Genomic DNA, 13,913 nt, shown 5'->3' with positions numbered 1-13,913 from the left:
GACCCCAAGGCCCGCCCACGGACCCGCCCCTTGCGCGCCCGGGCTGCTAGCGGAGAGTCTGCGATCCAGGGAGCCGTGGCCATCGCGTCCTGCCTGTGCGGCGAACGCGGAGACCCAGGCATCCCAGAAACGCGGCAGAGGCGCGACAGACCACGGTCAGCCCCAAAATTACTTCCTCAGAACGCGGGTGCGCTGGGCTTTGGGATCCGCAGGGATCGCTTTGCCTTGGAACCCACAGCCCGCGTCTCAGGGCCTGGGGGCGGTTTTCCAGGGACAGGTGGGGGCAGCGAGAGGCCTGGCGCCCCGTCCTCCTGGGCCCTTGGCCCTTAGCGACTCAGGACAAGGCAGCAAGTGGCAGAGACATGAGAGAAGCCGGCGTTAGGAACCGCAGAGGAGACGAGGAAGAAACAACCAGCTCCAGACATGACTCACTTCTAAACGGAGAGACTTCGGGCTCCGATTCCAGCGCCAGGACGGAGACGCGCGGCTCCCCGCGGGGAGGGTGAGTGCGGCGGCGGGTGCGGGGCCCTGGTTTTTAGTAAGGAGGCAGGTGAAGCGGGGTCCGGAGATGGGAGTCTCCTGGAACGGTGTTAGCCCTGGGCACAGATGGCAGTGTGGGGGCAGAGGCAGCTCTGGGTTGTGCACCTTGCAGGCGGGGCTGCCTTGTGCCAAGCACTTTGGCTCTCAGGTTCTCCTTCTGTCCTGGAAACAGCCCAGGCCGCCTTGGAGGTACAGAACCTGAGGTTCGCAGAGGTCAAGTCCATTCTCAGTATCCATGCAGGCAGGGAGCTGGACGCCCTCTTAGCCCAGGCCCACAGGGAGCGACAGCAGGACCCAGCAGTGAGGATTCCCTGGACAGCGCATGGCCCTCTGTTGACCTGTGCAGTTCACCCTGCGCTTCGGGTTGGGGCGCAGTGTTGGTCTGCAGTAGACTTCTGAACCTCTGAATGGGTTTCCGACTCTAGAAAAATCGGGAAGGTTGCATTAGAAGCCTGGGTTCGCTGTGTCTAGGGAAGTCCGAAGGCCTGACAACCTGGGGTCCACTGTGCAGATGTGCAGATTAGTTCAGAGGTGGTCAAGCCCCTCCTCCTTAGCCTCCTGAGCTCCTGTTCCCCAGGACACTCCCTGCTGCTTGCCTTTCTCACCTGCATTATCTGCGCCCAGTAGGCATTGGAGTGTTAATTTATCTTAAATCATGCAATGGCCACAAACTAGCAAATGTGTATTTCTTTCAGGGCCCTGTAGAAGGTACACACAGGTCTATAAGCATGAAAATAAACAATTCTTGACTTTGAAACAACTTAGTTTTGAGACTGATGTAGGTGTTACTTGTGCAGCCAACAGGTAGATACAACTTTAGGAATATTGTGGCTTTTAGGGAGGGAATGGAAATTCCATGCTGAGGGAAAGAAGCAGCAAGGGGCAGGAGTCCTGCTGAGGATTTACCAAGCCAGCTGGGTGACTGTGGACTGTCAGTGCGCCATTGACTATGTTATCACATCTAACATTTGTTTTAGGGAATTAGGAAGGATCCCAATGTGCAAAAACATTTTTAATCATCTGTCTGTAGAAAAGTAGTGTATCATTTAATGTTGGGATTGCAAGATACAAACATAAAGATATCTTGACCACTGAAGTGAGGACATAATGGAAGTAACTCTCACGAGGCAGTAGAACCCCCTACTATCTGCATGGGAAAAAAAGGGGAGGGACTGGTGAGGATGACTGCTTTTAAAACTGTCTCCAGCTGATCCTCCTGATGGGCCAAGCAGGAAATGACAGTGCAGATCTGCCCATGTCTGTGTTGTGATTCCACGTTTCCTGACCAGGATAGGAACACTTCCTGTTAAATTATGTCTCAGGGTGTTACTTTTCCCAGCATAACTGTGGTTAATACCCTCAGAAGCAGTGTATCCGGGTAAGGAATACATTGGTAGCCCTGTGAGGGAACGCATTTAGAACACCTGTCAGCCAGGAAGGTGCTGTTCAGTGGAAGTCGTGCTGTGACACACTTTCCACACTGCACAAGCTTCCCGCTGACAACACTAAGTATTCTTTCAATTAATGCTTTCAAGGAACTTAAAACTGAAGTGCATTTCTAATAGGATAACATACACAACATTGCATAATGTGAAAAAGATTTAATGTCTGCACCTTAACACAAGCATTACATGAATTCCTTAGATAGGCTTCCCACCTTACATTCAATGAGAGATTCAGAAAACCTTGAATTGCATGCAGTATGCATAAAATTCTGTAGGTCAAACTAAACGTCTGTTGTCTGCTTCCCAGTTCCTGTTATATCCAAGTCCATCTGCCTGTCTTCATGTTTTCCTCTTTCTTGCTCCCTAGTAGTGACCCAGGTGGGAATAAGGGCAGGGCTGAGGAGGAGAATCCAGGGAAGAAAGATGTTTCCCTTAGTGTCTTTAAGAGGACTGACTGTGTATTCAGAGAAAAAAATACTACCTGAACCACCTCCTTATCTGAATAGAAACCAACTCCAGAGGTTCACAGTTCATGTGTAAATATCAAGCAGGTTAAGAAGCACTTGAATCAATCACCACTAACGTTATTCAGTCTTAGATTTGACTTTGGGACATACTGGGCTTTCTAGAAATGTAGAAGTTTGCAGGGGAGTTGCATTGTGTATGATGACTGTGAGCAAAGTCAAGGCTGAGAGCAGACTCCTGAAGAACAGAGCTGAGGGTGGGGAGTCTGCCAACCTGCGGGCTGCCCAGGGCACCCCCTGGAGAAACAGCTGCATGAGGGGCCCAGAGGGAACCCTGGCCTGACAGGTGCACAGGGCTTTGCGGGAGCCCCGCCCCCACCCTCCCACCTGCCTGTTCTTGTCTCTGTGCTGGGACACAAGGCCTGGGAAAAGCACAGAGACAGGCCTTGGGGAGGGTTTCCCCAAGCCTCTGCCTGCCAGGTACTTGCCCTTTCCAGTCCACACTTACAGAACCTGAGGCATAATTCTTCCCGTGCCACACACTGGGACAAGGATCCCAGCCCGACATCGGCACTTGCCTCCTGCCCTGTGATTCTGCTGTCAGCATCCCTGGGCACTTCCTTCTCCAGTTCCTCTCTCCACAGCGAGCGGTATTGCACCTGGCATCTGCAAGACTTCCCACACCTTCTGTGCCTGGGGAGCCCTCACCCTTCCTTCTGTCTCTAAACTCCAGTTCCCTAAGATCACTCCCTGCAGGTAAATTCTAGAAAGTGCCAGTGCCACCCAAACAGGTCTGCTCAGCACCCTCAGCGTCTCACTGGGACAGCATGTCCTACATTGACCTGTGGGCGCCTTCAAGTAAGCTGCTCATGCCCCAGGAGCAGGGCTGCCCTTTCCTCCACAATATTTTCACTGCTTCTTCTACCCAACTTTTATTCCCAATCCCTTCAAGTTCCTGCTCTAGGAACATAGTAACAGCTAAACTAATCTCCTCCGACAAAGCAAAGCAGTCTGGGACTGTAGAGCTTCCTGTGGGGAAGCTGGTGTCAGCTCTCACATATTTTCCCCTTTTCTTTGCATGCCAGCTCCATTGTCTCCTGGATAGATAAGCAACGCTGACCTGTTCTGAGCCTCTCTTTCCTAACTTGAAAAGGAAGAAGACTAATGGTGACACCTCCCTACAGGGCCTTTGTGAGGCCTAGAAGCAGTAAGACAGGCAAAGCAGCTCACAGGTGCCTGTCACATGGGGAGGGCTCAGGGCTCGGGCCCCTCCCTGCTTCCTGCAGGACACCCAGCTCACAGCTTCCATCAGAGGGGGAAGGCTCCGGGGTTGGGGGCCTCCTTTCTACCGACTCCACCAGGCCCACCTGCAGGACAGAGGGCAGTCAGGGAGGCAGTCCCAACCCAGAAAGTCCTGGAATCCATCCACACTGGGTGCCTTCCTCATCGCCAGGGAAACCTGGCCAGCCACTGTGCTGTGTGGAGCTTAGACAGGCTGAGGGTCATCGGAACCCCATGTCGATCCACAGAAGTGTTCTTATTGATGTCCTCAGGCATGGAAAGAGCCGACAGACAGAGAAAGTAAACGAAAATCCAAAGAGGAATTGAATCACCTTCAGAGCCTCAGACCACAAGTCCAGGAACAGGCTGGGGGCCGGGTGGAGTAGCACATCAGCATCAACAAGGTGGCTTTTTTTAAGCTCTCTCTTAGGAAACCTCCTAACCAAATACCCTAGTTGACGTTATCGAGTGAATGTCTTGCAGGAAACGGTGTGGGATCTCCAATCGGTGTTGGGAAGTGAGGGAGTCTCACCCACTTCTTTTCCTGTGTGTGAGTGTTTTTATTTCTTTACTTGAAAGGCAGAGATACAGGGAGAGAGGAGAGAAGGGGTGAGAGAAAGGTATCTTCCACCCACTGGTTCACTGCCCATATGTCCGCAGCAGCCAGGGCTGGGCACTTGGACCATGTTCAGCTGCTTTTCCCACGTGCATTGGTAGGGAGCTGCATTGGAAGTGGAGTAAACCGGACTGGAATCAGAATCCATGAGGAATGCTGGTGCTACAGGCAGATTTACCTGCTGTGCCACAGTGTCAGCCCTTCCCCCTCTCCTTTCAGAGGTCCCAGGACTAGGCTCCATGGAGCTCTGACCCAAGGGGGCCCTGGTACAAAACACAGATCCTTTGTCCAGCAGTAGTTCTTTTTTTTTTTTTTTTTAATTTACAGTTGATTCATTTATTTGAAAGAGGGGGAAAGACAGAGCTCCCAACCTCCGATTCACTCCCCAAATGTCCACAGTAGCTGGATCTGGGTGAGGCTGAAAAGCCAGGAGCAGAAATCTGTCCTGGTCTCCCACATGGCTGATGGGGCCAAGTTACTTGAGCCATCCCCGCTGCCTCTTAGGGAGCGCTCTGTGGCCTTAAAGAGGCAGAGGGACACGTGTGAAGGCACTGTCAGTTTTAGTGTCGTCTCTGTGAGATGTCAACCTTGCCTCCTTCATGCAGGAAGAGTACCTAGTTTAAGGAGAGAAATAGTTTGTTCTAGACGCCGCTGCTTCAATCTCAGCATGTTCTCAGACAAGAGAATCTGCCTCCCGGGGGCACAGCTGTCCCCTGTGGTCAGTGCTGGTGTGAACACTGTAAGGACAGAGTGTAGACGCAGAAACAGGCTCTAGCTGTAGAGCCATGCATATCACGGACTCTGGCATCATTAAGAGAGTGGTTCAACCAAGTAGAGTGTGGTTACCAAGCAGTCACTTGATAAACGGTGGTAGTTCCGAGAGAGGGGGGAGTGACCTCCCATTCTCGCAAGGCCCTGGTAACAGTGTGCTTCTCCAAAGGAGACTGGGGCTTGACATTGCCTCCTGCGCAGTGCTGTGTGGGGTGGACTCTTCCATCATATGACCAGGGCTGCCCTAGGCTGTGTCCCTGGGGACGGGAAGGTGGGGCAAGGTAGTGGCCCTCCTCAGGGAATGGACTGGAATAGCAACCTTCCGCACTACACCTGTCTCTGGCTGGTGACCATCCACCATGGTTTTGTGTCTGGGCGGGGGGTGGGGTCTGTTTTGGCTGAGAATGTGCATTGCATGACCTTGAGCTGTGAAGAGAGAAATCACAGGAGAGACCCTATCTGCGTTTGTTGAGTGTCCTGAACCAGCAGACCACTGCGCTAATCCTCTGAGAAGTTCTTCCTGTGAAAAGGCGAGGGAGAGGCAATCTGACCTCATCCTCATCCCACAGTGCTTCAGACAAAACTGCCTTTTGGGCCCCTCCCAAGCAGTGGCACTGACCTGCTGACAGCAGCCGTGGTGGGGGCAGCAGGCAGGCTGGTGCAGCTGGGTCTGGGACAGCCAAAGAGTTTTGATTAGGACGACCAGAACAGTGGTTGAACCCCAGTTCCTTTCCCAGACACAAAGCCGGGAGCTAGCAGCCGGGTGCAGGCAGGTGCTCATATGGGATGCTGGTGTCACAAGTGAAGACGTAAACCTCTCTGCCAAGATGCCATCCCAAAATGCCATTGACGACTCTTCTGCATCTACCCCAAAATAGGTCACCTCTTCTGTTTCTTGTTTGATTTTTTTACAGACAGCAGAAGTGATAGTTGCATCAGAACTGGGGTCTGGTTCCTGATTCTGTACTCTCACTGATCTTCCCACCTAGACTAAGCTCGGTGAGGTGAAGGTCATGTCCACTGCCTCCTCCTCTTCCTCCTGCATGTGGCTGGCAGCAGATGCTCCAAGTCGACTGTGTTAAGTAAGCCCGAGGTATTCAGTGCAGGAGCCGGGAATTGTCTGATCACCCATTAGCAGTAGTGGCAGCCAAACTCTGCCGTTGGCCTTCTTTCTGCTCTCCTCCTCCCTGGGCCAGTTCCTCCTGTAAAATGAAGACATAGACTGATTATTGCTCTCTACATTCCCTCCACTCACCAAAGTTATCTGATTCACAACAATGTTGAATGAATGATGGATGAAGAAAAAGACAGTGTTCCACATTAATCTCTGTTGTTTTTAGGCTATCAAGTGAAACCAGCCAAGCTGATTACAGAGATAATTTTGAGTGGAGACCACAGAAGCTGAGAGTCCACATCTGTGAGTCAGGCCCCAATGTTCCTGCTCTTCTCAGCCTCTCCCTCTCTTCTTATTTCAACTCAGACTTCAAAAGCCGCAGGATGTCTGCCACTGCCAGTTGGCCATGGAGCTTCTGCTGCTCTTCACCATAGATTTGGAAGTGAGCCCCGGAGCGCTTGGCCCCCAGCTGAGTCTGCCTGGTCCTGGTAGGCTGGCCTTCTAAAAGCTCCTTCTGTTTTGTGTCCAAGAGTCAGTTCCTCCTTGCTGCTACAGGCACCGTGGGGTCCAGTATGAGGTAGTCCTCACCACTTCCTGAGCTGCCGGTTCTGCCGCTGGTTATCCCTGTGAAGCTAAAGGACCCACCAGGAAAACCAGTGTCTGGGCAGCAGTGTCAAAGGTCGGCTCTAAGGACAGACAGGAAGTCCTCGCTAGTGATAACAGCAGGGCAGAGGGGGAAATGAAGAATGTGCCCTGGGTTTGCAGGAGTGCTCTGTGTGGCCTCATCTTTAATTGTTTGGATCTGGCTGTCATAAAGTCGGGGACAGCAGGGGCTGCCTTCCTAACTGCACACACGTACAAACACACACACACACACATGCACACAGACGCACGTGCGCACACACACAGGCCTGCACACACAAACACACAAGCACACTACAAGCATGAACACATGCACACGCACACACACATGCACACACACACACACACATGCACCCCTCCTCTCTAATCTGAGTCCTCCAGGACTCTAGCCAAGGCCCAGGGATCTGCCCCGCTGATCCCAGCTCCAGATGAAGCCCAGGGGACATCTTGTCTCTTCTCAGGGTCCCACCCTTGTTGTTGTCCTGTGGCTTCCCTCCTGCTGCTGGCAGCAGGCCCTGAGGTGGCTTCTCTGCGGCCTGGGTCATGACTGGCGCTGACGATCTGTGTCCGGCTCGCTGGGCACTGCAGCCATGCTCACCCCTGGCAGTTAGTTTTACATATTTGAAAGGCCAGGAAACAGAGGCAGCAGAGTGAGATCTCACTTTCTGGTTCACTTCCCAAATTTCTGTAACAGCTGGGGCTGGGACAGGAGCCCAGAACTCAGAGTGGGGTCTTGAACCCAGGCCTTCTGATAAGTGGTGCAGACATTCCCAAGTGGCATCTGAACCATGGGGCTAAACACCTGCCCCTCCCTGTGTGATCCTAGAGACTGGCTCTCTCATGAACTCCCGGGGAATTAACACTCTGTGAATACTTATTTGCCAGGACTTGAGCCTTGTTTATTCCCTGTATCAGATTCCTGCATTTTAACTGCATAGTTAAAAATGATCTGAATGAAGACCTCTCATCCTTCAGGCCTAATAAGGCCAACTGCCGACTCAGCAGAAGGCACCGTCTTACCATGGCGTATCTGCTCCTGTAGCTCTTTTCTCAACTTCACTCTGTTCCACGCCCACGTCATAAAACATGCTATTCATCATGTTGAGGCACTTTTAGCCAAGTCATGGAATCGGGAAATTCCTTTTGTTTCAACATGCTCCCTTTACTTGAAAATGCATGTTTTTTCTTTGATAACCATGTTGCTTTCAGAACATGAAGTTATATAATGAAAACTGAATAAAATATGCAGCAAAACTGCTTCCTGCGTGTCAACATAGAAGATGCTATGACGAGAATTTTCTCCTTCCCCTTATGTCTTTAAATTACAGTCCTATCTTGTCAGGTGGAATTTGGGTAAAATCATTTACAGAGAGCACAATATTTCAATATCATTAGATGAATAGGAAGAATTTGAAAAACATGAGATAGAAAGAATGGGGGAAAGATCTAATTCATCTTCATACTTTTTTTTTTAAAAAAAGACTTATTTTATTTAGTTGAAAGACAGAGTTACAGAGAGAGGTAAAGACAGAGAGGTCTTCCATCTGCTAGTTCACTCCCCAGATGGCCACAACGGCTGGAGCTGCACCGATCTGAAGCCAGGAACCAGGAGCTTCTTCTGGGCCTCCCACATGGGTGCAGGGGCCCAAGCACTTGGGCCATCTTCCACTGCTTTCCCAGGCCACAGCAGTGAGCTGGATTGGAAGAGGAGCAGCCAGGACTAGAACCAGTACCCATACGGGATGCCAGTGCTTCAGGCCGGGGCTTTAACCTGCTGCACCACAGTGCCGGCCCCTCTTCACACTTTTACTACTAAAATGTAAGCATAGTTTCCTCTTCACATAAGGAGTTGTGTCTATTCATTGTAACATTTTCAAAAGCATAGAAATGTAAGAGTTGAGAAATAAAGCCCCAGTCATCGCACTCAGCCATCTCTAATTCTTCTTTAATTTTGATATACAATTTCCAGATTTGTTATATTACCACAAAACGCAGGCACCTATAGGTAGCTATTTAGAATTTTTCTACTGCATAACCAGCTTTTAATCTCCTAGCTACACCTAGTGAGACTGTTAACATCTTTTCCTTAAGTCTATCTCATTCAGTGAGATCACACCATCATAACAACCATTCTGCTCATGATAAAAATCTTGTGTTCATTGTTTTGTTTACACACATTACCAGGAACATCCTTTGCATGGCAATTTAACATGCTTCATTCATTCATCTGAATGGAGACATTCTAGGTGGGATTGTTGAATCCGGTGTACTTTCCTTGGTCACCTATTACTGTGTGGAAAGTTCATGTGTCATTTACGTTCCCTCTCATGGCATTTGAGATTCGTTAAGGCACTCTGTCTGCCAAAGGCTCTTTTCTCAAACTGCATGTTTGTGTTTGACTTTGTCATTATATACTGCCATCTCCCATACACTGGCTCACTCCTCAGATGCCTGCCATAGCTTAGCCTGGGCCAGGCCAAAGCCAGGAGTCAGGAACTCTTTCTGAGTCTTCCATGCGGGTGGCAGGATCCCCATTCCTTGAGGCACCCCCTCTGCCTCCAGGCTGTGGGGTAGCAGAAAGCTGGAATCAGGAGTGGAGCCAGGACTCGGTCCCACACCTTCCGAGAGGGATGGGAGCATCACACACAGCAGCCCAACCATGGGCAAAAGCCCATCCCTATTTTTCATCAAGTTGTAATATTTTAGGTGTCCAGATTTCTTTCTCTTTCTTGCTTTAGCCTGGGTGCTACTGTATTAGGCGCTACTCCACCAAGCTTCTAAAAATATTCAGCATGGTCTCCTTCTAGTATCTGCCAATCTGGCAAGAGCAAGAACAAGTCCCCCTCCTGTACTTCATATTGCCCCCGGTTCTCAGAAAACTGATCTTTTAAATATGCTTACCAACCGTGTTTATTTCTCCTCCTGGAAATTGTTTAGATTATTCTTGGTTTCCCTTTCTGCTGGATATTTGTGTGTGTGTGTGTGTGTGTGATGGCTCTGCAAGAGCTCTCTAGGTTTTCATAGACATCCACCTCAAGATTTGGAAAATATATGGGCCCTTTTGAAATTATGTATGAGAGAGCTAGAACATTCATGAAAATGCTGGCATTTGGCACAGCTATTAACCTGTCACTTGGGATGCGCACATCCCATATCCGAGTGCCTCAGACTGAATCCAGGCTCTGCTTCTAATTCTAGTTTTCTGCTAATGCCCAGCCTAGGAGACAGCAAAGGACGGCCCAAGTTCTTCTTGCTCCTGCCAGCCACATGGGAGGCTTGGATGGAGCTCAGGGCAGCTGGCTTCAGCATGGAAAATTAGAGCCTGGTATTAACAGACATCAGCCTCGTACTAGAGACATTTAGAGAGTAAGCCAGCAGAAGGAAAATATCTCTCTCTGCTTTTTAATAAATAAGAGTAAAAGAAAAACATTTGTGGAGATAAAAAGAAAAGTCAGACTCATCTTGTTGAAATACATGTTGAAATCTTTGCATAAAAACAGATTTTCAAAAAGGTCATGGAAAATGCATATAGTGAAACAACTGTGCATGTTTTTTTTGTTTGTTTGTTTGTTTTGCTTTAATCAACTTAGCTTTGCAGCCAATTATTCCTTGAACTTTGTGAAGTGCCCAAATTTGTTGCAAAACTTCTGAGGTGCACTTTCAGCTGTCCGTGGCAGTCTAGGGGTGATGTCTCAGATCAGGGATCAGGAGATCTGACCTTTGACCGGAGGTGAACAAGAGGGATGAGGGCAGGGAGACAGGGAGAGGGGAAGACTAGAGGAAGCAGCCCCTGGAAGGGCAAAGCCTGCCAAAGCAGGACTCCCTCTGCTGCTAGTGTGCATCTGCTGTGGCCACAGGAGAAACTGAAAGGGAAACTACTAGAAGGCAGGGAGGCTTGAGGGAAACTCCCAGGTCTGGGGGGAGGGGGCGGAGCCTGATTTACCCATGTGATGCACAAGTGAGAGCAGAGAAATCCATGCACAGAACACAGTGCACTGGGATAGAAACGTGCTTTTGTCCTTGTGCCAGAGTTCTACAGTCATGAAGCTGATTAGTTCCAAGTTATACTCCTCTCACTCCCACCATCAGCAATCAGGCACTAGTGCCTTTCTCACCAACACAGGAAATAAAGTGCTTTTATACGGTGAGTCTTGCCTCTGGTGCTCAGAGTCTCTTTGCTGTGCGAAAGCTGTGATGTCCAAGGGGATCCTGTAGCTGTCACAGTGACATCTAACTAGCTTGTGTGTAACAACGTCATTTGTGTTTCTAACTCTAATTAGAATGTTAGAATGTACGCACACAAGGAACCAAAACATGAAAAATCCCCTACCCTGTGTACACATTTCCACTGCTGTGTGCACGGTGTCTCCGTGCTAGGCAGCAGTACCAGGAGCAACCTGCTTTGCACACTTGCTGCAAGTGCACAGCCTTAACACAGTCACGCCAGATAACTCTCCTGATGTGGCCTTTGTCAATACTCGCTGTACTTTCTTGTATCAGCAGGTATTAGGATCCTGTTCACTAAACACTTTGTAACCTTTTTGATAGCAGGGCAGTTGGAAAGCTTTCTGCATGCGATCAGCCTGTCTCTCACCTCTGTGTTAAGGAGTTGTGGGGCATCCTGGCGGAGAAACAAAACCCTGCTACAAAACCCTGCTACATACACGCTCTCACCCCCACTGCAAGCACCCCCAGCAACAGGAAATCCACTGGCGCTCAGTGGTCACAGCTGGCCTCTTACCCCATTCCTGAGCCTCAGACCTACTTTAAGTGCACATAAGACTCCCTAAGAAGAATGCGGTCAAGGAAAGGCTCCCTGTGCCTGGAACCTTCCTGCCAAGCAGGGGATCCCGCACGTGGAAGGAAAAGTCATCTCCTCCCATCAGGTCATTTGGAAAAGTGTGGTTGACCTGGACTGGCAGGGAAGGGGAGCGCGTGTGTCTTCCCCTCACTGTCTGCATTGCAGGTGTCATGCTCAGCTGTGCTCTGACCCATGAGGAGGTTAAGTCCAGGGGAAGAGAGTGCCCGAGGGGAGGGGAGCAGGCAGCAGCTGTCAGGCAGGAGAGCAGGCAGGGCTGCAGGGTGGGATCCACAGGCTTCACCTTCCAGCAGCACTGGAGGAGCTCTGGTTCTGTAGAAGCAGCACAGGAGGGAGGCCTCCTGGTTCCTGCATGCTCTGTTGCAGAGAGTGTAAAACGCTCTGAGCACAGGGTTCTAACCCCAGGCTGCACACTTCCTTGCTAGCAGGGCAAGGACACCAGTAGACCCTGAACTCCCCTCTAGTTTGGACAACAAGGTTAGGGTAGAGACTGGAGACTCCAAGAGAGGTAGTGGATGGAGGTGACTGTGGAAATCTGTATTGCTAGAGTAAAACACTTTGTTTTAGACTGGCAGCCTACAATCAGGAGAGGTAATGAGCCCCCAGGGAGGCTTGTCTTCCCTGAGGCAGCCACCCCCATCCCCATACCAGATACTTTCAGTGGGTGCTGTCCTGAGTGATGGAATCATGGCAGCTGTCTCTGCTCACTGCAGACTTCCAGGAAGCCTAAGTCACACTGTAACCCGAATGCCAATTACAAACTTCTGTTTCCTTTCTGGCAACAATATTAAGTAATAATAACTATGATTATTACTATTTTCTCAAGTTCCTCTTATTCTTAAGTAACCATGTAGTCATATAATCACTTTGTAAGCACACAATATCATCTCATTGTACAGATTTAAAATTATCTTCCCTAGAACTTGTTAGCAATCAAGTCTTTGGTCTGTTATTATTATTGTTGTTGTTTTACTTACTGACAGGTGCTTTTCACTCTGGCCTTGGCCTCTGCTCAGATTTGTGTCTCTAGTCAGTGGTAAGTCACTGCTAGATAACAGGCACCTTGTCTAAGCTGCTTTGAAGAGCAAGGAGCCCAGTCATCTAATCTGTGATGCAAACTTTGTTTCCCAGAGGCTCATTCTTGTACAAAACCACTTTCCATACAAATGAAGGTAAACACCAGGGCAGAGCTACAGGCCTGTGCCTCCAGGGCCTTGGCTCCTTGTTATGTAACAGCTTATGCTAAGGATCTCTGCAGGTGCAGGCAGCCTTTCTGGGGTACCAGAGACTCCTGGCTCTGAGTGAGTTCTCCCAGCTGACTTGGATTTTCTTCAATGGGCATCTTTGTAGGCACTGTGGACAGAACTGACCTGTGTCCAGGACTCCTCTGGTCTGGGAGATCTGCACCATTTTTAAAAAAATGTTCATCTTCCTGTATTTGAAAGGCAGAGAGAGAAAGAGTTTCTATCCCCTGGTTCAAGTCCCAAATGTGTGCAACAGCCTGGGCTGGGCCAGACAAAGCCAGGAGCTTTCTGGTCTACCTCGTGAGTGGCAGGGACCACTTCAAGTACTTGAGGAATCACCTGCTGTGTCTCAGGGTGCACATCGACCAGAGCCAGACTTGTTCCCCACATGGAATGCTGTCCGCAAGGGACAACGTTGTCCACTGCCTCCAATGCCCACCCCAGTCTGAATCCTCTAAAGACTATTTCAGAACAACCTTCTTCGAGATGGTTTCTTAGAGCAGCATCAGGTTCACAGCAACATGAGGAAGCTGCAGAGGTTTCCTGAAAGTCTCCTGCCAGCAGAGGCTCAGGCTGCCCCCGGGCACCGGGTGGCGCATCTGTCACCCCCATGAACCTGCCCTGACATCCACATCACCCTGAGTGCGGTGCATTCTGGGGGACTGGAACCTTGTGTCCTGACATAGGACTTTCTCCTCCCTGGAAGGCTTCTGTGGGCCTGAACGTTTTGAGGAGAGGGCGCCAATGTTGATCCCTTGCCCTGGGGTCCAGGAAGCAGGCCTTTAGCTGGCAGTGCTTCCTGGGCCTCAGGCAGAGGGAGGGTGGCCTTTTGCCCAATCAGAGTCTGTCCAGCAGCTGGACACGTTCACAGAACCTTCACTCTCACCCTGGCTGCAGGCAGAGGGAGAGCTCTGGTCCTGACCTCACCAGACTCAGGCCTCCTGTGCCCCAGGGAAGGAGAACTCCCTGGTTCTTCT

General features: G+C 50.2%; 1 protein-coding gene across 1 annotated transcript in view; it reads left to right on the top strand.

Moving 5' to 3' along the window:
• The first annotated feature begins 45 nt into the window (after window positions 1–45).
• Window positions 46–13,913, top strand: part of LOC103349392 (uncharacterized) — a 41,250-nt gene continuing 27,382 nt past the window's right edge. Inside the window, exon 1 of the mRNA XM_070050092.2 lies at window positions 46–502. Coding sequence (XP_069906193.1) covers window positions 363–502 — 140 coding nt within the window. The 5' untranslated portion in view covers window positions 46–362. The remainder of the gene's footprint in view (window positions 503–13,913) is intronic.

This window comes from Oryctolagus cuniculus, chromosome 10 (assembly GCF_051225735.1).
Source record: "Oryctolagus cuniculus isolate XC-2025 breed Fujian yellow rabbit chromosome 10, ASM5122573v1, whole genome shotgun sequence".
NCBI classification, from domain to species: domain Eukaryota; kingdom Metazoa; phylum Chordata; class Mammalia; order Lagomorpha; family Leporidae; genus Oryctolagus; species Oryctolagus cuniculus.
This window is presented reverse-complemented; position numbering and strand designations above follow the sequence as displayed.